General features: G+C 38.3%; 1 protein-coding gene across 4 annotated transcripts in view; it reads right to left on the reverse strand.

Annotated features, from left to right (window-relative positions):
- The window catches only part of LOC105383179, a 67984-nt gene that overhangs the window by 17325 nt on the left and 27740 nt on the right, over positions 1-22919 (reverse strand). Inside the window, exons 12-19 of one of the 4 annotated variants that reach the window (XM_038111144.2) lie at positions 21046-21219; positions 20600-20743; positions 20016-20182; positions 18883-18992; positions 15179-15266; positions 13132-13249; positions 7499-7615; positions 6988-7106 (exon numbers count right to left, since the gene is read on the reverse strand). In XM_038111144.2, the coding sequence (XP_037967072.2) occupies positions 6988-7106; positions 7499-7615; positions 13132-13249; positions 15179-15266; positions 18883-18992; positions 20016-20182; positions 20600-20743; positions 21046-21219 (1037 nt within the window). Of the gene's footprint in view, positions 1-6987; positions 7107-7498; positions 7616-13131; positions 13250-15178; positions 15267-18882; positions 18993-20015; positions 20183-20599; positions 20744-21045; positions 21220-22919 lie in introns of those variants that run through there. The other 3 variants (XR_007267914.1, XR_007267915.1, XR_007267916.1) reach the window with 3 other exon arrangements.

Here is a 22919-nt window from a genome sequence, read left to right on the forward strand (position 1 = left end):
TCGATTGCCGATGAAACCCGGGTTCGAGAGTAAATTGGGTCAATCGAAATCTCAAGCTATCGCACAGTACAAGCAACTAGAACGAAAAATAAACAAAAACAAGGAGTATGGTCAAATGTACCGGGATTTTATGACCGAATATGAACAGTTGGGTCACATGAAAAAATCTATCACAAAACAAGACATAGAATATTTTCTTCCTCACCATGGAATCATCAGAGAAGAAGCTGTGTTCACGAAAATTAGAGTGGTGTTTAATGCTTCAGCGAAAACTTCTACGGGGCTAAGTCTTAATGATTTGATGGAAAACGGCCCAAACCTGCAAGCTGACCTGCAACATCTCCTATTACAATGGCGGCAGCACAAGTATGTTCTGGCTGCTGATATCGAAAAAATGTACAGATTCATCTTAGTACACCCAGAAGATCGGCCGCTTCAGAAAATCATATGGACTGACTCGGATAACAGTGGAAACATAACAGAATATGAGCTCGTAAGCTTAACATATGGAACCAAATCAGCCCCGTACATAGCCCAGAAAACATTAAAACAACTGGCCATCGATGAAGGAGACAACTACCCCCGGGCGAAGCCCATATTACAAAACAATTTTTATATGGACGATGCGCTCTTTGGCTCTCACAGCATTGAGCAGGCAAGAAAATGCAGAGATGAGTTAATAAACCTGCTGAGCAGTGGAGGGTTTAACCTAAGAAAATGGTCAAGTAACGAACCCGCATTAGTGAACGACCTACCTGATGAAATGAGAAACCCGAATAACTTCGCATTCACTGAAACAGAAACATCAAAAACATTGGGCCTTGGATGGAACCCTAAGCATGACAAGTTTGAATTTTCATCAACAATCGGACAACAAGAACAAGCTAAATGTGTCACGAAGCGAAAAATGCTAAGTGACGTAGCCAAGCTATTCGATCCGCTAGGCTGGCTATCACCAGTTACCATAAAAACAAAGATCCTTTTTCAAAATGTGTGGTTGTCTAAGATTCAATGGGAAGATGAGCTACCCCCAACTATCGCCAAAGAATGGGAAAATATTCGCAAAGAATTAACAAACATATCACAAATAAACGTGCCAAGATGGCTGGGAACAAGTAACGAAGACAAGAGAGTCGAGTTACATGCATTTTGTGACGCCTCCGAAAAGGCATTTGCATGTGTGACGTACATCAAGGTATACCTACCTAACGGAGACAGTACGATAACATTAGTCGCGGCGAAAACAAAGGTCGCCCCAATCAACAAAAAACAAACACTACCCCGACTAGAGCTGTGTGGCGAACATCTACTCGCTAAGCTCGTCGCTAAGGTCAAATCAAGCCTAAGCACTAACATAACAAAAACATATGCATGGACAGACTCAATGGTCGTCCTTGGCTGGCTACAGGGTGACTCACAACGCTGGAAGCAATACGTCTCAAACAGAGTAGAACAAATAAAGGAAATAATTCCGGCTGACGATTGGAATCACGTGCGATCGGAGCAAAATTCCGCTGACTGTGCATCAAGAGGCCTTCTACCCTCACAATTACAACAGTTTTCACCGTGGTGGGAAGGTCCGTCTTGGCTTAAAAATGATTACTCTGAGTACCAGACCAAAGAAACATTTACAACCGAGGAAGAAATAAAATTAAACTCGTACAGTGCTCAACATATAAATGAACATAATATAATCAGAGAAATTATAAACAAACACAGTTCTATTACGGCGGCCGCTCGACTTATCGCTTGGATATTACGTTTCATAACATGGACACGCGACGGCCGGCCGACGACCGCAACAGGACACCTTACGCTGCAGGAGATAAGAGCGGGAGAATTACTTATTGTAAAACATTTACAACAACAAGAATATTCGGCGGAAATTAAGGATTTAAAGAAGAATGGAACAGTAAAAAGCCACAGCAACATCCTAAAATTAAATCCATTTTTGGACGAAAATGAGTGTCTTAGAGTGGGCGGAAGACTAAGAAACTCTGAGATACAGTACGATGCCAAGCACCCACTGATATTACCTGCAAACTACAGGGGAACACAGCTGTTTATTGAACAAGCTCACCAGTTAACATTGCATGGAGGAGCACGGCTGACTTTGACATATCTACGTCAGCGGTACTGGATCACTGGTGGACTAAACAGTGTGAAAAAACAATTAAGAGGATGCGTAAAGTGTGCCCGATTCAACCCGCGTCAACAAAACCAGTTAATGGGTGACCTGCCGAAGTCCAGAGTAACACCGAGCAGACCCTTCTACCATTGCGGAGTGGACTACGCGGGGCCCTTTGAGATAAAGGCGAACAAAGGCAGGGGAATAAAGACGTGCAAGGGTTACATTGCGCTCTTTGTATGTATGGCAACAAAGGCTGTACATTTAGAACTCGTGTCCGATATGAGCACCCCCACATTCCTCAACGCACTATCCAGGGTGGTTTCAAGGAGAGGCCCGATAAAAAAGTTATTCTCCGACTGTGGCAGCAACTTCATCGGAGCCAACAGAGAGCTCAAGAAACTGTTCAAGGAAAACGCAACATTCGAAAACATAGAAAACAAAACAACAGACATGCAAATTGAGTGGCAGTTCAATGCCCCTGCTTGGCCAACGGCAGGCGGGGTGTGGGAGGCTGCAGTCAAGTCCACCAAACAACATTTGAAGAGAGTGCTGGGGGACCAAAGGCTCATCTACGAAGAGTTTTATACATTATTGGTCCGCATAGAGGCGTGTCTCAACTCAAGGCCGCTGACAGCAATAACAGAGAATCCTGAGGATTTGGACTTTGTCCTCACACCGGGACACTTCCTGATTGGAGGTCCTTTACTGTCCGTGCCTGAGCGACAGATTGAAGAAAGCTGCAGTTACAAAACAAGATGGCAGTTAACATCAAGGATGATACAACAATTTTGGAAAAAATGGTCTACGGATTATTTACAACAACTGCAAACAAGAAACAAATGGCTAAGATCTACAGAAAACCTATGCACTGGTGATGTTGTAGTAATCAAAGAAGAAGGCCTCCCACCAGGAAAGTGGGCCCTCGGTCGAATAAAGGAGGTACATCCGGGAAAAGATGAGCTAGTACGAGTAGTGACAGTGCGAACTAAGGATGGGGTCTTGAAGAGACCAATAACAAAGCTAATACGGCTACCAGTAACTGAAAAGGAAACAACCGATTTGGAGAACATAAAGAAAGACGAACAAACTAAAAAGAACAGAAAACAGCCAGGCAAGAGGCTAGGATATTACTTTTGTGTACTTCTGAGCTTGTTTGCTCTTATACCAAGCACGCATCAAGAAGAAACTAACTACAGAATAAATCCGTTCGAACAAGGGCGACAAATATACTATGATGATATGGGACAACTGCACACTGTTCACGACAGCTGGACAATACTGACTTACTTCAATATGTCAACATATTGGAGGGGAATAAACCATCTAGAAAGTTACATATCCCACATCAACAACATTTGCAACCAATTCAGTTATCAAACGCTCTGTCGTAGCATAGTGATTGAGCTGGAACAAGAAAAACAAGAACTGGATCACAATAACTACTTGCTACACGCCCAACAAAACTTCAACAAAACGAGAGTTAAAAGAGGATACTTCAATGGCGTCGGAAACCTTGCTCGCACGCTCTTCGGTGTCCTGGACGAAAACTTTGCCGAACAGTATTCACAAGATATAAACAAGGTCAAAAACAATGAAGAATATTTACTCCAACTGATAAAAAACCAAACCAGCATATTAGAAGTACAAAACAATATTTTACTCAGAAATGAAGCATCTATGAACACCCAATTCAGTCTAATAAAGGAACATTTAACTGACGTCGAGAAACATATAGAGTCGCTAAACCAGAAAACGCAAGAAAACTCTTATATGAATTACTACAATACAATCACCTTATCAGTTGTAACATTCATAAACAAATTACGGCGGATCCAAGAAGGCCTCATACACACTGTGCAAGACATATACCGGGGGCAGATCGACTCCCGCGTTATTTCACAAGAACAAATATTGAAAGAACTTCGCACTATATCTTCGCAACTACCGAAACATCTATCGCTGCCAATAAACAATCCGTATGAAGAATTAAGCAACATTTATAAACTCATTAAAGTGAAGGCAAGAATCACGCCAGAGTTCGTGATAATGGAGCTGAAAATACCTCTTATCAATGACATACAATTTAGCCTATACAGAGTTATACCTATACCGCAAATTGCAAACGGAAGCTCTAGCACAGTAATAACAACATCAGAATACGTCGCACTCAACATACTTAAGGAGGTGTATATGAAGTTAAATTTGAGAGATCTACAGGACTGCACTATTTTAATGCAAAACAAACACATATGTGCACTGAACAAGCCAGTATACACTATGCGCCAACAAATTATGCCGTGTGAAATAGATCTTATTGCTGGGTACAATAAGCGGTCGCAGTGTGTCTATCAGCGAGAGCGCTGTGACAATAAATGGATCGAGTTACAGCAACATAACATGTGGCTTTACGCCTGCTGCGAAGAATGTGAATTACGAATAATTTGCCAAGAACATATGACTTCGAAGGTGACAACAGGAACTGGGCTCATCAAAGTAGATCAAGGATGTACCATCAAGAGAGGAGAAACAACTATCTACACTGATACAGAATACCAGAATAAACTGTACATAAACCCGCTCATACGCATGCCATTGTGGGACGATTTGAACAACATTACAAAAATAGAAAAGATACCTACACTGGAGTCACTGGAGATTAACACAGAACGAAATGAAGTTAAACTGAAAGAGATAAAACATCAACTAGAGGAACTGAGAAACAGAACAAAACTTCCTGAAACAATAACAAATCACGATGTCCATCAATACAGCATCTCGTACATAACTCTGGGACTGCTGCTGGTGGGCCTGATGACGTCACTCGTCGTCGTGCGCAAGCTGCGCCGCCGGCGGGAGGCAGCGCGCGCTCCGCAGCCCGCGCCCGCGCCCGCCTGCTCCGGCTGCATCGTGACCTCGATGCCGCCACTACACCACCAACCTGCCATGGAGATGACCTCACTACCCAATAAACATAAATTTAATATTTAAGCACTACTATTAATAACATTTTATATACATACTTATTATACTTACCATAAGTTCAACATTTATTTTAATTTGGATTGTATAACATTGGTCTTTTTAATTGATTGATCTAATAGTTATCTCTTTTTGATTTGGCAGCATGTATAAATATACATAAAATACCTACATAATAAGTAGCATCCACGCATAACGTGCGACCAACATAAAACTGCTTAGCTTTAGATTCCTATAAACTTTGTACCTATCTATTTTTAGTATCGGTTTAGAACTTGAATAAACAACAGTGTCTTAACATATCATCGAGTTTCTACTACCACCGATCTCAACAACATAACATAACATAACATCTAATGTAAGGGTGAGCTAACACATCCCCTTACAAGCATTAAGTCCACCTTTTGTACACTTATATTTCATATTTGTGCAATAAAGTATCAAATAAATAAATAAAATAAATAAATAAATAAATAATGAAGACCAGCGCTGGCCCACCAAAGAGTGGAAATAATTATATGTACCTTTCGTAAATGTATGTCTGTGAAATGAAATAAAAGTATAAATAATAAAATAAAAAGATGACTTTGAAAATAAAAGAATATGAATGATGAAATATATAAGCAAAATAAATGAAATAAAGTATAAATAAATATATAAAGGTAATTCTGAAAATAAAAGAATATGAATGATGAAATATACACGCAAAATAAACGAAATAAAGTATAAATAAAGGTAATTTTGAAAATAAAAGAATATGAATGATGATAAATATGCGCAAAATAAATAAAATTTAGTAAATGTCTAAAGAAATATTAAAAAAGGAAATATCTATAGAAAGAAAAATTATAATGGTTTAAATTAATAACTTACGTCAGTTTGATATAAAGAAAAAGAAGACAAGAGAAAGTTTTAATCATAATGTAGTAAATAAATCATATAAACGAATAATTTACATTTAAATATATTTCCAAGTAAAATCAAGGACAAATCCTTCTATAATCATTAGATAATTTTGAATTTTAGTTGGACACAACTTGTGTTAAATGAGTTTCTTGTAGAACAAGTATATACGGAGTTTTAATAATATTGAAACTAAATAACTTGAAATAATTAATATAAATACTTATTGAAATTTTAATATTAAATCTAAAAATATGTTTGGAGTATACATTTTAAGGGTACCTATACAGCTATACAGATGTAATAAAAATAAAATATTTTTAAATAATAGGTAAATACATTTATGTTTGGGTAAGCAATTATCAACAAGCGAGCCGTCAACAATGCGTCAACATTACTTTATGTTAAGAAAAAAAAAATGTTTAGTTTTGAGGAAACTTATAATTGTACTCTTTGTTTCATTTTATATTGTATTAATGTGTGCACTATCATAATAAATCTTTTCAGTATCAGAATTTGCAATTGGAAATTGATAATATATTATGTTAATACTTGGTATATATTTAGATATCCATAACTAAAATTGTATAAAAAAAAAATATTCATAGGCAGGAAATTATATTATTCTTTGTTAGATATAAAGTGCACACTTAAATTCTTTATGTTAACTTTACGTGTTTAAGCATGTGTAATCAATCAAGAAAAAAAAAAGCTTTGATGTCAGCGATGTGGGTAAATTTTTGTGTTCAATACCAAAACACTTGCAATAACTTATTTCTATAAAATCAAATTAAGTTTTAATGTTTATATATTTATATAGAGTCTACGTAAATAATAACATAACCCAGTTTCTCTATCTGTATTGTTTTAAATTTGGATTTTTCTGAATATAAAAAGGTTCATAATGTAATTTTTTGTTTAAAAGCAACCAATTTTAAGTAATTTTGAGAATTTAATTAGTACATATTAGTTACCTTGGAACAAGATACCAGGGCCGGACCCATTTTGTTTTTATCTCAGAGATATTACCCTTCTGTACTTCGTTAAATTTTGATGAAATCGTTGGATCCACATTCGGTGCCTCTAAGTAATCCTGATTGGAGACAAAATACAGGAATAATTACAATAATTTAGGATACAATTGTTGTACGCAGGATAAAAATAAAAACAATTCAAATATTATATTCAACTGTCTTTCCTTTGTCTAAAATACCTATGCAGACATCAAATAGGTATTCTATTCTATTCTATTCTCTGTGGGGGTATAAGTACCTGCACCTGGCTCTCTCGAGTGGAACCTTTGTGCACATCCCCAAGGTCTAAACTGCCTTCCTAAGCTTGGACCATTTCCCACCACGCTGGTCCACTGCGGGTTGGTGGGTTCACATATCTAGATGTGCTATATCTAGATATGCAGGTTTTCTGACGATGTTTTCCTTCACCGTCAGAGTAATAGGTATACATTGTAAGGAATGCGAAACTTACCGGTGTTGGCAATTGAATTCCTAGGTAGTCGAAATAAGTATCATTTTTGTACGTATGCGAGTAAGCTCTGTAGACGTGTCTTTCTGCTAACTTGGTTTGCACAGCGAAGATCCCGGCCTGAAAAAAAACATTAGCATAAAATTTAGGTCATCAACATCATTAATATTATTCTGTAATAAAATAATCATAACATAGGTACAATAATATATTATGCACTCACTACTGTAATCCCGAAGGGGTAGTCAAAGGTGGCTCACAAGCGAGCCACCCACTTTTCGCAGCACATTTGTACTCACGTGATAGGTTGCCATATCGCCGTTTTGGATTTGAATGCACTTTCCACTAGAATCTAGATGTGCAGGTTTCCTCACGATGTTTTCCATTACCGTTTTTTAAAAGATTCAATTTATACCCGTTTTCACCAAGACATCCTAAACAGTCATATTACTAAAAGTTTCTTCTAAGAGACTTCTTAAATCCACTCCCAAAATTAAATTCATTTTCACCAAGCTAAGAGCTCCCTTGCAATCCGTCATTTAAATACTAGTGATGTTTTTTACCGATTCAATTTCATTCATTAATTTTTCTGTCAACAAAAAGCTTCTGCTTTTAAAAGTATAATATTTGTTGAAATTGCCTTATTTATTACGTTTTGTTTGTAAATAAGAAACCAAAAATTGTATTTTATCCTTCCACAAGAGAAGAAGAATAATTTAATAAAGTGCAGGAAGCAATGGCGGAAAATAGAAAACGCGGACAATTATTTTCTTGAAACTTGACTATTTTGAAGAAATCCACCTTTGCTTTGCTCCGTTCTGCTAGGAGACGGAACTTGAAGAAGAAGTTTCAGAGCGCAATATCATTAGCAACTGATTCATTGGTGGAACAGAGTGCTGATGAGTGTAATAAAATAATATGTTTTAATTTAGATTAAATAAATATTTTCACCCAAATCACAATGGTATTATTTATCCTGGAACTCAATATTTAAGTACCTAGTAAGGAGGATCGCTCTTGCACCGACCAAATTAACACTCTCCGTATCATACTTGAACAAGCATCAGAATGGCAGAGGGAGGTATACCTTACTTTCGTCGATTTCGAAAAAGCTTTCGATACGTTGAGATGGTGCAGTTTGTGGTCCCGCTTACTATCCGTGGGTGTCCCGATTAAGATAATACATCTCATAAAGGCCATTTACAAGAATTAATCCTGTAAAGTGACACATAATGGCCTAATCTCGGAGGATATCGCCGTGCACGCTGGGGTCCGTCAGGGCTGTCTTTTGTCGCCCTTGCTCTTCCTAATAGCGCTAGACGGAATCATGCAGAGAGTAAGCAGCAACAGTCGACGTGGAATTGAATGGGGAACCTTCAGTGTATTGGAGGATTTAGACTACGCCGACGACCTCTGCCTGCTAAGCCACACACATGCACACATGCAAGCCAAGCTCGATGCTTTCAGCCAAGAGGCGGCGAAAATAGGCCTGAAAATTAACATCCGGAAGACCCAAGAGATGCGAACAGGTGTGCAGAATATGACCCCGCTGCAGATCGGTGGTGAGGCAGTGGAACGTGTTCACAAATTTACCTACCTCGGCAGCGTTGTCTCAGAAACAGGAGGTACAGAAGAGGACGTCATTTCGCGGATTGCCAAAGCCCGAGCTACTTTCGCGCAGTTGCAACCAATATGGCAATCACAAAAGTTAACCAGAAGAGTCAAACTGAAAATATTCAGGTCAAACGTTAAGTCCGTGTTGCTATATGGTTGCGAAACGTGGAAGGTAACCAAAGCCATCCCCACCAGCTTCAAGTCTTCGTGAACCGATGCCTTCGACGCATACTCCGAATATACTGGCCCAATAAAATCTCCAACGACCAACTGAGAGAACGGTGCCACGATACCCTGATCGACCAGCAGATCAAGCGACGCAAGTGGAACTGGATTGGCCACACCCTCCGAAGAAATTCTGACCACATACCCAAACAGGCGATGGATTGGAATCCGCAAGGAAAGAGAAAGCATGGCCGTCCCAAGCAGACCTGGCGACGCACGGTAGTGGACGAAGCGAAAAAGATCGGGAAGTCTTGAAGTGAAATCAAACGCGAAGCTCAAGACAGGTTGCGATGGAGAGTCACTGTGGACGCCCTCTGCCCCATCCAGGGGACATACGATACTAAGTCAAGTAGTAAGGAGGAAAAGGACACTTTCTTTAGTTAAGTTTAGTAGCTTAAGCTTACTTTCTTTATTAGTAGAAGCTTAGTGTAGTTTAGTTAGTTAACCTTCGAAAAAAGTTCAAGTATCCAAGTAACTCCATATTTTTTTTGGTAAAATGCTGTCTCTCGACAACTCTCACGTAATTCCGTGGTCCAATACACGATCTGTGATTAATTCTATAGCCTCAATAGCATCAATATATCTAATTTTGAGTAGCTAGAAGTATATTTGCAAACAAAAAAACTGCCACTTAATTTTAAGAGGCCGAAATTCCACCTTATAAATTTAAGAAGTCCCTAACGGATTTAAGTGACAGTTTGTCACTGGTGAAAACCATTTTACGCTTAGGAGATCTTTAAAATGAGTTAAAAGTTTCATAAAATTTAGGATGTCTTGGTGAAAACGGGCATTAGAATTTCGTCACCTTAAATCGTATACCGCCTAACTCCACTATTTGGCGAAAATGACTTTTTGGTATCATTAGAAGCGTCTTTTCAAGGCGCATCTTTTCGTATTACTCGTAAATCGATAAAAAAACTTAGCTCTGAGTAAATTAAATTTTCGTTTACCTTTAACCTAACTCCTCCTAATCCCATACAACGAGCGATGTAGGTGGGAGTCTGGGAGTGAACGTATGTTTTTTTTTATTACTACATAAATAAATTATAGTACTTAAGATTCTTATTGATCAATTTATAGTTAAATTTTGCAATTTTTTAGTAATATTGTTAATGTTAGTAATGTTCTTAAATTAGTAATTTGTTATAGTAGTAATCTTAAATTAGTAGTCTTTTTTAGTAATATTATTAATATTAGTAATGTTCTTAAATTAAAAGTTACGCGTATATCACAAACAAATTATTTTGTATATTTTGGTTGGAGTCAGCACTTAACTATATACTAATGTAGGTTTTTTTGCAAACAAGGCAGGACGGCTGCTGCAACCCGTTGCTGGCGAATCCATGGCTCCTCCAACCAGTCTCATCACAGTAATTCTCTTCGACTTGACAAGACAGGTGCTCCTTGGAGGGCAATAGATTGCACGGCACCCGTATAGAGGCGATGGATTCATTTGCTAGGACCCCCAGATTTGGAAGTAGCCCGCGCACTGCATGGCATACAGAGCACCAGCTACTTCTAGCTAATGATCCTCGAATGACCAGCAACTATCTACGACTAGGCTGAAGTAGCACATGTGCCCTTCTGTACCAATATGAACATCACTAACCCGCACCGACAGATCTGGTGGCTCCCTGCTTATTAGGAATTTGTAGGGTGTCAGGAGGGGCGCTGTTTTGAGGCCTAGATGGTGGATTATGCCAATCAAGGCCACTTTCGTCTTTGGGATGTGATCCTCGAAGGATGCTCTCTCAGTCACCTTCTGTGTGTCATCAGCTGAATGCATTTAGCACAATGCATTATGCTGATGCCGTTTGCGAGCTTGATTTGCAGGACAGTGTTGTATGCCAAGTTCCAAGTTCCTTTCACAGAGGGTGTCCAAGACCGACCTCTGTGAAACTCCACAACTGACCTCCTTCTGCGAAAATAAACCCTCTCTGATCGGGTGTACTTAATATACCAGTTCTTTGACTATTTGCTGGAGGTAGGAAGGCAATAGATGGTATTCAAGAGTGGCCCTAAAGGTTCCCCAAGGTATAGAGTTGAACGCGTACACCATTTCTAAACTAACACCCAGCGCAACTCTCCCCGTGGTTCACATCCTGCTCCGACAAACAACGGTGAAGTACTTCTACTTATACGTATTGTATTGTATCCGCTATCGATTGTGCATTTCATAAGCCAAACTGACAATCTCAAAGGTCAAGACCGTTGAGCCAGGGGTATCACTAAATTTAAGAGCTTATCAGCCTCTTACAGCAGTCGGATGGGTTGGTACACAGAAGAGGAATCTGCAGGACTGCTTTCTTTCTTCAGGAGCTTTCCAGTCAGTGGAGACCTCACTGACACTCATGCTCACAGGTAAACTGTCTGTACAAACCAGCTCTGAGAGCCAACGGTCTGGTATACCATCGGGGCTAGGAACAGTATTTTGCGCCCCGTTCCAAGTCTCAATCCGTCATTTCTTGCTCGTCAGATGATGATCATAGCGTACCACCACCAGGTTACCACCAGGGTTTCAACGGCGACGGCGGGAGCATGGACGCAGCCTGCCTAGTACTGATTTATGTTTTCTACTGTTTATAAAGATGATCGCTGATTATATAATCATTTCATTACATCAATAATACTCTAAATTAGAAGTAATAGGAAAAGGTAGGGACATTTATCTATATTTAAATAGCGTAAGTCCATCAAAGAGAAAAATATTTTGCAAAATCGTAGTCCGAAAAACTCGTTTTTCCAGGAAAAACACGTATCTCCAATAATAGTATTCACATAGAGATTGGGAAAAGATCGTAAGTCCATTTTACGTATAAAGCGATAAAAATAAAAAATAATTTTTTTTAATAACGCCGTTGAATCCGCAACCACTTTTTAGTCTAGTAACAAAAAAATAGGTGGTATCCTAAGTAGAAGTACAAAATAAACAGTTTTTTTGTCTCCTGTAAAATTTGCTCGCGCGGAGTTAGGCGGTTTACGATTTAAGGTGACGATTTGGTCAACCCATTTACGTTTTTAGTTGGTAATATTCTGATGCGCTGTTAAATGTACTTACTCCAATATTGCAGACGGTGGCGCCATTACCCCGCCGGTCCCACTATGTCGTCGGGCCGATTTTTTGTCAGATGTGATGATTGTCCGACACCCATTTACATATAAAAATGTAGATAGGTGTCGGACAAGTGTGAACAGCTTCATATAAAATGTTCTGACAGACAACATAGCGGGAACGAGCTCTAAAGCTAGTCTTTTCCGTTTAGGAGTATGTCTTTTTCATTGCTCGTGAGTTTTATTGCTTAGGCTCATCACACACGGTGAAACGCAACCGCAACGAAACTGCAACTACTACTTACTTTTGAGTTTCATTTGAGTGTATGCCATAGATACCTTTGAGAGACAACACACGTCGCAACTAGTTTGAAACCGGTTACCATTGAAAGAAAGAAAGAAAAGACATTTATTAGAGCTACACAAATACACCACTTACACAGAAAAACAATTTACATATACGCTAATAACACAAACACAGATAATAGGTACATAAAAAAATAATAGAGAAGAAACATACAAACAGTACAAAAGAAACAATTTATACGGAATACCTAGCCAGTCTGTGTTAGTGGTGCATCAGCGCAGCGCCAAAAAGGCCCCGAGCTCAGCATATGCTACACGTACATAAATGTACCTGCAGCGCTGATTTTCAGCAGGGACCCTTTACGTGACTCTTATAATTTCAAAAGGGTTTCGTTGCAGTTGCGTTTCACCATGTGTGTTGCTGTCTCCGTCAAACTCACATGCAACCAGATTGATGCGAATGCGAAAGCAAACAGTGCCCCTCTGATAGAGCCGATGCCCGCAAACCTGGGCAACAGCGGCCGTCGGTGCCTCTTGAGGAACAACTTCGCCGTGTAACTGAAATAACCGAAAATAATCATGATAGAGTGTGGAGTGAATAGGGATATGACAGAGGATAGGGTAAAAGTTTTCTCATCATCATCAGCATAATACACTCAGGAGCAAATAAATAGTTCCACTTACAAAATTCCGGCACTGTATGGTCTAATTTTTTTTACCATTCCGTAGGAAATGACAAACTGTTTACGTTTTAGTTGGTAGGCAATATTCTGGTGCGCTTTTAAATGTAGTTCAATATTGCAGAAGGCGTATTTAAGTAAATTAGCCTTTTCCGCTTTGGAGTAATTTGATGCGTTTCACATTGTCACAAGTCCCGTGAGTGTAATAAAGCAGTCCACTGCTGGACGTAGGCCTCTTGAAAGCATGCAGTATGCTATCTATAAAAATATGCAAGCTGAAGTGGCAGTGGGCTGGTCATATCTGCCGAAGAACCGATAACCGTTGGGGTAGACGAGTTCTCGAGTGGAGACCACGAACAGGCAAACGCAGCGTGGGACGCCCTCCTGCCCGCTGGACTGACGACCTTAGGCGGGTGGCGGGTAGTGGTTGGATGAGGAAGGCCGAGCACCGAGTGTTGTGGCGCTCCTTGGGAGAGGCCTATGTCCAGCAGTGGATGATTATTGGCTGATGATGATGATGCTATCTACAGGTATACTAAGCCGAAACCCACATGTGCAGCAAGGTATATCTAAGCCCGAAACAGAAAACAGAATTTTCATTGCCATATTATTCGGCTAGATGGGGTGACGACTTGCAAAAGGTGAAAAAAAAACAATTCTCCATAGTAAAACCGGCCAAGTGCGAGTCGGGCTCGCGCACAAAGGGTTCCGTAGCTTAAATCAACCTATCTCAAAAACTATAAGAGATACTTTGATCAAACCAAAAATCGTTGAAAGAGTTAATTAGCATGCATCACCTCTATTTTTTTTAGAATTTTATACCCCGTAGTTATAAAAATAGAGGGGGGGGGGACATACTTTTTACGACTTTGAGAGCTGATATCTCAAAAACCGTTCACTTTAAGAAAAATGTTTTTTAGAAAACTTTATATCATTTTAAAAGACCTTTCCATTGATACCCCACACGGGTATGTACATCGAAAAAAAAAATTTCATCCCTCAGTTACATGTATGGGGGGCCCCACCCCCAATTCTTTTTTTTACTATTTAGTGTCATATTTTTGTAGCGGTTCATACAACACATATTCCCATCAAATTTCATCACTGTAGTACTTATAGTTTCCGAGTAAATCGGCTGTGACAGACGGACAGACGGACAGACGGACAGACGGACATGACGAAACTATAAGGGTTCCGTTTTTGCCATTTTGGCTACGGAACCCTAAAAAGTCACGTGACCAACAAAGTTTCTATGGAAAATGTTTTTTTTTCCCGAATTTTTAAATTCTGATTTCAGTTTCGGGCTTCATGTAGTTTTCGGCTTAGGGCCAGTTTTTTGATCCCTAGTTAACTCAACCAATGGTCAAAAATGGCTACCATTAGTTAAAAACCAACGAAATTCGTATGCAGATGTCATGCTTGACACGTGACTTGACTAATGGTTAAAGATGACCACGGATCAAAAAACTTTTTGCAACATTCTGTATAGCTTTCCGCAACCAATCATAACCAGCCACCTTTTGCAAGTCGTCACCCCATCTAGCTGAATAATATGGCAAGTTTTCTAATAGATGATTAAAAATTCAAGTTCGTTTGTAGGCACGTTCGTATACCTCGTTCTACTTATAAATAAAGAAAAGCTCTGTGTAAGCATGTTTTTGTGAATGTTAAGTTTTTAATGTGTATTGTGGATTTCCAAAACTAAAATGTCTTAAAATATTAATGGAAACTTTATTGGAATAAGTACTATTTATGTATGTTTCCTTAACAATAATAAAAACTAAAAAATAAAAAAATATAAATGTACCAGTAATCGTAGCAATTGCACAGTAAACAGGGTATGGTCATCAAGGGAAACACTAATCCGAAAGTGACTAGGTATGCAAACTGATCAACTGAAAGAAAAAAAAAACATAATAAATAATGGCTAATCCTTTTAACGTAGTGATTAGCCGCGTGATGCAGCTGTAATGTTTACTGAAACGCTAGTAAGAATGAAAGAAAGCAAAATCAATTATTTGCCAAAAACACGCAATACTTAATATTAAATTTATTGTGAAAAATAAAAAATATATATTAAGTATGTTAAACTATTACATATTTGCTGGCAAAATGGAACGTTTGCCATCTCACAGTAACAAGAAAAAATTTACTCCTCCTGACTCCTGGCGTGCTATGAATAGGACATTGAAAAATAATAATAATACCTATACAGGGTGTTAACTAGAATGCGTTTGAGCGGGAAATGGGGGTTAGTATTAGTCTAACCAAGCACGTTTCTAAAAAAAAAAACATCAGAATCTCGAATATTTATGTTTAAAGTCTAAAGTAAAGTGGAAAGTTTTACCTTAATCAAAAACATGGTCACCCTACACAAACACATAACCAATGAGACATTCGGTTGCAAAAGAAAACACACTGTAAATTTGTTATCAACTTCACTTTTCATAATTTATTTGATGTAACTATGATTGTAATTAATTACACAGTAGGTAATAACAATTATTAAATAAAATTGAAATTATTCATGGTGATTAATGACATACTAATCAACAATTAAACAGCTGATGTGCATAAAGTTTCATAGATCGTACAGATAATTTATGACTTTCTAGGAGCTCAGAACAATAATTAAACCTTTTTACTCAGAATAAGGTAAGCGTTTAGTATTCACCCTTGATACTCACCACGTTTTATTTTCCTTTTATTACCTAAAGATGCGTACAGACCGGCCCAACGAACACCCACCGATGGACATTTATCATACATAATACAGGGGCAGATTGAGCAACGAAGGTCAACAAAACCCGTTCGTTGGCGTTCGTTTGGCCGGTCTGTACGCAGCTAAAGATAAAAGACCACAATGCATAACAGGATGATAACAGGGTCTACTTCAATGACGAATTGGTTTACTTACACTCGCTCATTTCGATTTGCGTTGTGTACTTGCGATTGAGACGTCTTTGATGACGAATAGTACGGAAATCCTCATAATAAGTATGGCCTCACTTTGAATACCAGTGGAATAATAACAATCTCGCGTATCATAACCATCGAGTATTTATGATAGTCATTACCTTCTCTGTGGATCTAGTCTGTCAGTCAGTCATTGTTGTTTACTTGTTTACAATCATTTTTTACAATTATTACCTAAAAGGGAAAAGGTACCTACAATTCTATCTTTTGATTACCAAGCCTTGTTCCTCATCTCGTTTTATGTTGTGCTGTGCTGTGAATACGTGTGACCTATGTTATGAAGCATAAAATGAAACTGTTCTGTATTCTTAAAAGATAATTGTGTATCAATAAAGTGATACTTATGGAGTAAAATGAAATGTCTACAATGGATTGGGTACTTCGAGTACCCAAAATCTCGGTAGGTACCTTGACGATGTGGCTCCAAGTGTGGTGCTGATGCACGCATACTTTTTTATTGACCTTGGCTTTGAATTTTTTGGCCTTGATCTTGGCTTTCAAGTTCATGGTCATTCTGTCAAACGAACCTAAACATGAATAGGGTGACTATGAAATTTTAAAATGTACTAAATAAAACTGTTTTATGTTGGTCAGCATAAAGCAAATAAAATACGTTTTTTAATGTCTTATCGTGTTCAGTATCATCAGCTGTATCTACCATTTCCCGCTCCAACGCAATCAAGTTAACACCCTGTATAGTTAAAAAATACCTACCTAGCGGTCTTATTCATAAGAAAACCTTAAAGTAGGTTTACTGAGCTCAATAGCTACGGAACACTTTAAGCCTATTTGAGGTTTCATAAAAATCTCTATTCATAATCGTTCCGTAAACCTTCAATAACTATAGTGATGCTAATAGATTTCACAGACCAAACATTTTGACATTTACCCTATTAAGTTGCCGGTCTGACGAAACCATAAACAAAAATAGCGAAAACTTTCATTCATTTATCAATCTCTATTATCTATGTTAGCCACGGCGCGGCACTTAAAAAAGTTTACGTTGGCTTAAAGGCGCAGTGGCCAAGCCAAAACCCACAAAAAAATAATTAAATTTTTACGTTACCATGGCAACTTATTTTCAGCAAATATTAACTCACAACAAATGTCAAATCGTCAATAAAGCAGAACAGCTGTTGACCGGCCGCCATGTTTTTGTACAATAGGAGGTTTACGGAAGGTGTCATAGTAGGGTCCAGTCAACTTTAGCATATCAAGGTTTTACGAATCAGTTGGAGAGTTCTTTAGCGCTATTGATCGTTTATGAATAAAGTTTTTTTGACATTTGCTTATAGCAGGCCTATAGGTCTCCCGTAACTTTTTATGAATAAGACCGTAGGTATATTAAAAGTTTTATGGAGTATACCTGTTATTGCTTTAAAATTTTATAGAGTACCTATCCCTGTTAAACAATTTGTTATTTGCCAGAAAGTGACAAAACAGTTCAATAGAACTTTCTTCTTTCTTTCTTCTACTTGTTTGAACTTTCAATATATTTTTTTAATAACAGGATACTCATAAATATAGTTACCTCTCGGGGTCAGGAGGATAGGAAGATTTTCTTTTCACTCAAAAGTCTTTGGGCAATTATTTTTATTATGACATCCGGAGACACTACATTTTATCTTACCCTTACATTTAGCAACAACCTGTATAATATTAAAAATTAGTTCCCCATTAAAACGTACACTAAAGAAGTTCTGGCTTAGAATTGGCTTTAGTCAAGAGATTTCATACAAATCAATCTGTCTTTAGTCTTCGCTTTATAATAATGGGGGTTAAAACTAACCAACTCTCTCAGCACAAGCTTGCTTGTGTTGGGGTCCACCAACCCGCACTAGGCAAGCGTGGTGGACTAGGCCTAAACCTTCATTGGAAGGAGACCCGTGCCCCAGCAGTGGGGACGTGATGGGTTGTGATGATTATGTAAACTAACAGATGTAGTCGTATATGTCCATGATCATCTTTTCAGTGAGTGGCGCCAACAACAGTTCCCTCTCCCACACGCGGTATTTAGTGCAACATGATTTGTCGCATGTCAGGATTCTGAACATTGTACCTATAGTCTGTTTTTTTTATCTCAGATACTAAATTCACAGATTCTGGACGGTAACGGCCACTGTTACATCCCAATGTCATCAAACTCATCAAAGACACGTCATTTCCATATCAAATTCTTGACAGATGTGTCAAGTCAGAAATTAATCCCTTGTTGCGATCTAACAGAGTATGGTGAAACTAGGGCTTAATCAACAGTGCGCAGTGGATCTACTATTTATGAACCATTCATAATCTGTCAATTTAGTGCCAATTTCACCATTCTCGGTTATCTAACCGACAGGGATTGATTTATAAATTAAACGCCATCTCCATATAAAATTCATGACAGATGTGTCAAAAGTTCACCACTACTCTCTGGTTAAGCTCTAACAGAGAATGGTGAAATTGGCACTTAATCTAAGATACTGATCTTAGATAAAAAAAAAAAACAGACTTTAGGTACCTGTATAACATTTAAAACAAGTTGAAACTAACCGATGTAGTCGTATCTGTCCATGATCATCTTCTCAGTGAGGGGAGCCAGCAACAGTTCCCTCTCCCATACGGGGTATTTAGTGCAACATGATTTGTCGCATGTCAGGATTCTGAAAATTGTTATACAAATTATAGGTAACTAGCTGTTTCCGCGAGCTTCGCTTCACCTTAAAAAGTTTTCCCGTGATAATTCCGGGATAAAAAGTAGCCTATGTTCTTTCTCAGGGTTCTACCATTATGGATACCAATTTTCATGTTACACAGTTACTTTCGCATTTATAGGTAATATTAGTTAGGATTACGATTAGAATAATGATATGATAAGGCATTACAATATAATTTAAATACATACACATTTTGATCAGGTTATTTATATTTCGTATGTACTTAAAAGTTATTTAGCTCATAAACTCGTTTCAATTGAGTCGATTCCTGTGAAAATTCTCAATTTTACGAATCACGCAAAATTTCATAATGGGATGTCTCTAAAACCGCGATAAATTCATAACGTCACAGGAATCATCTTAGCTGAAACGAGGTATAGATGTGTGAACCTCCAAACCACAGTAATTTAGGCTGGTGGGATATCCACTTGCACTTCCGCCTAAACATTGAATCCCGCGGATTTCTAATCGTTTTCAAAGGTTTATCCGAAACGTATGCGATGGGGCCGTGAAGCGTCCGTAGTCGAGCGGGCTTCAGTGATCGTAACTGATCACTGAGGTTAAGCAACAACTGACACGGTCAACCATTGGATAAGTGACCGATTTCAAGTGCTTCTTTTCTGGACGCTTCCGTGCTTCGGATGGCACGTTAAGCCGTGGGTCCCGGTTGCTGCTTCGGCAGCAGTCGTTAAGCCTAGTCAGAGGCCTTCGGGCGGCTTGAAAACATCTAACAGTCGGGTTGCCCACTTACCCGACAACTCTCTCCCCACAAGCTTGCTTGTGTTGGGGTCCACCAACCCGCACTTGGCCAGCGTGGTGGACTAGGCCTAAATCCTTCCTTCATTGGAAGGAGACCCGTGCCCCAGCAGTGGGGACGTGATGGGTCGTGATGATGCGGTAGAGGATAAAAAATGGCCTATTTACATTATGCTCATTGGAAAAAAGCTGGATCAAAATGTTCAGACTTACCTGGTAGACCACCATAACAAGGGAAAGATAAACTGTTTCACGAAGACAAGGCACACATAGATTATCAATATTTCGTGTAGGCAGATATTGAATGGTCCACAAATATCATACATGAACTTTAATCCCATGAACTCTGCTTTTACTAATGGCGATTGGTAACCAACTCCCTAAAAACATTTAGGGTCACTTTTACCAAACACAGACAGACGTTTGACAGGCTACTAAATACGTTTAGCGTTTGGTTAAATTCCATCTTAGTATACTTAAGTATTACTTATATCAAATTTAAACTAAAAGAGATTGGTATAGCTGTTTATCGTGATGTATATGATTTCTTCCTCATACTAAATAACGGTGTCGTTTAAATTTTAATACTGACATATAATTTTAATATAAACCTCTATCACGCCACAGTGACAATACTCTTTCGAACTTTCTCATTCAGCAATTACCGGCCACCTTTCTAAGATCGCACTCATATGCCCACCAAATATATTGGCAGAATTTTGATGATGATCATAAATTATATTCATACTTATATGAAGGTTTAAACAGAAAAAATAGAAGAAGAAACATAATCTTACCCTCAAAAATGTCAAATAAATCAGTATCGAAAAGCTTGTCACGAGTGTAATGATGAAATATTTCACAACTATGCTCCTCTCATAGTGCATGAACAGAGTGTGCCTTTCCAAATGAGTCAGAAGGTATACTAAATGTTTTACTGCCTGTAAACAAAAAAATATTGTCAGGACCTATTTTAACATTTTTTTTTTCTGGTAGGTACAGTAAATCTATAAAGTCCTGAAAACGGAAGTGGATTCTAACTAATTGTTACAGACCGTATTTAATCGATGTATTCAATTTATTAAAGGACAAATTCGTTAAAAGGCCATACACAAACGGTATTTTATTTTTAAAATGTATGTAAATGCAAGTAAATAACTGATATGATAAAAAGTCTTAGCAAAATCGCACTCTTTATTGTCATGACTTTATAGTTGGACTGTATTTCTTTTTGTGGACTTACCGTCGCAAACAACACACTGACGAATCCAAACAACAGTCCATTAATTAATAAGGAAAACAATCGGATTAATTCCACTTTTTTAACAACTGCCTTGCTCCACTTGTCAAACAAGTCGTCTCGTTTGTAACGGAACGTGTTCACGTACAGGAAGACACACGCTATGAAACCTGCCATCTGAAAATAGGTGCAAAAATTTATTTATTTATTTAATAACTTAAAACCTATCATTACTTACAGCTAATCCAATGCGATAGGCAAGCAAACAGTTTTTAGTTAAAATTAAAACCTATATCTTATTATTTTTAACATAACACAGCACGTATGAACAATTCCTATTGAATTCGACCAGAGAACAGTGAAACAAACCAACCGCTCCGTTACAATGTGAGCTTGAAAATATTAATGACTAGCTGTTCCCGCGCGCTTCGCTTCGCCTTTAAAAGTTTTCCCGTGGGAATTCCGGGACAAAACTTAGCCTATGTTCTTTCCCAGGGTCAAGACCGTATGTATGTCGCAGGCATCTGGTTTAATCTCCTGTTTGATTGAACCGCTAGCACGTTCATTGGATGACGCTATTCAGTTGTATGACTAGACCGAACGTTGATTTTACAAGCGTCACAAAACGTCCAACTAGTTAAATAAATAAAATAAATAAATAAATTCTTTATTTAGCCAAAAAAAGTATTCACAGAAAAAAATACACAGTGGGACCTGCACTAGGAAAAACCTGTAACGCGGGCTCCCGGTTCAATTTACAACAGATTTGACAGTTTGTGATAAAAAAAAGAATTAAACAAAGTAAAAAAAAAATTAATAATTATGAGCTATTCTTAACCATGCTTTAAACATATTATAAAATAAGATAAAATTACTGTTAAATTTAAAGTTAAGAGCCAAAACATTATTGCTGTATAGAATTGTGGTTACAAATGTATTATTAAACATAAAGTAATACAGGGAGGGGGAGGGGGGGGGGGATATAAATAAATAGATAAATATATATATGTATATATATGCGTATATTATATTTAACCAGCTTTATCCATCATCTATCCATCTATCAAGCGACCCGTTGTCAACTTGTGATGAGTAGTAGAGCCTCTGTGTCATCATAATTTAGTGCATTAAGCCACTTTTTAACACGAATTTTGAGTTCATTTCGAGTGCAACCCTGTATGTCACAGTTAGCGAGAGCCTTATTGAAAATAAATGGGAATGCGAAGTACTTAAATCGTTTAGCGAACGCGGTGTAGACACGTGGGACATACAGTCGTGGAACTCTCCTGTGGCTCTGTGCAGATAACTCGTTTGAGGCTATGTTATGGTGAGCCAGTAATACCCGGAAGATATAGAGTTGGCGAACTGTTAGCAACTTCACATCTACAAATAGTCGGTGAGTAGGGTGGCGAAACTTAAGCTTCAGCATGACTTTTAAGACAGCTCTTTGCGCCCTTTCGAGAGTTATGATGAGAGTTTTAGCTGCTCCGCCCCAGACTGTCACACAATATGAGAGTAATGATTGGCACAGAGACTGATAAACCAGGAGAAGAACATTTTTTGAAGCTGCATCTCTCAGAAGTTTCATTACATAAATAACTTTTCTAATTTTGCCAGAGAGAGCCAGAACATGGTCTTTAAAGGAAAGTCTTTCGTCAATCATGACACCTAGGTATTTTATGGCTGTAGTGTTTCCAATTGTGCTGCAGCCGCAGTCCGTGTCAGCTAGCCTATCGCAAACATGAATTTTTAGTGCTGGGACGAGCGGAGGAGATGAGGCACGGGTTTTGTGGAAACAAAGGTATTTTGTCTTTGTTGAGTTTAAGGTGAGAAGGTTGTTTGATAGCCATTTTGAGACTATATTAAGTCCGCGTTGA

Source organism: Plutella xylostella, chromosome 28 (genome assembly GCF_932276165.1).
Source record: "Plutella xylostella chromosome 28, ilPluXylo3.1, whole genome shotgun sequence".
Lineage (NCBI taxonomy): Eukaryota > Metazoa > Arthropoda > Insecta > Lepidoptera > Plutellidae > Plutella > Plutella xylostella.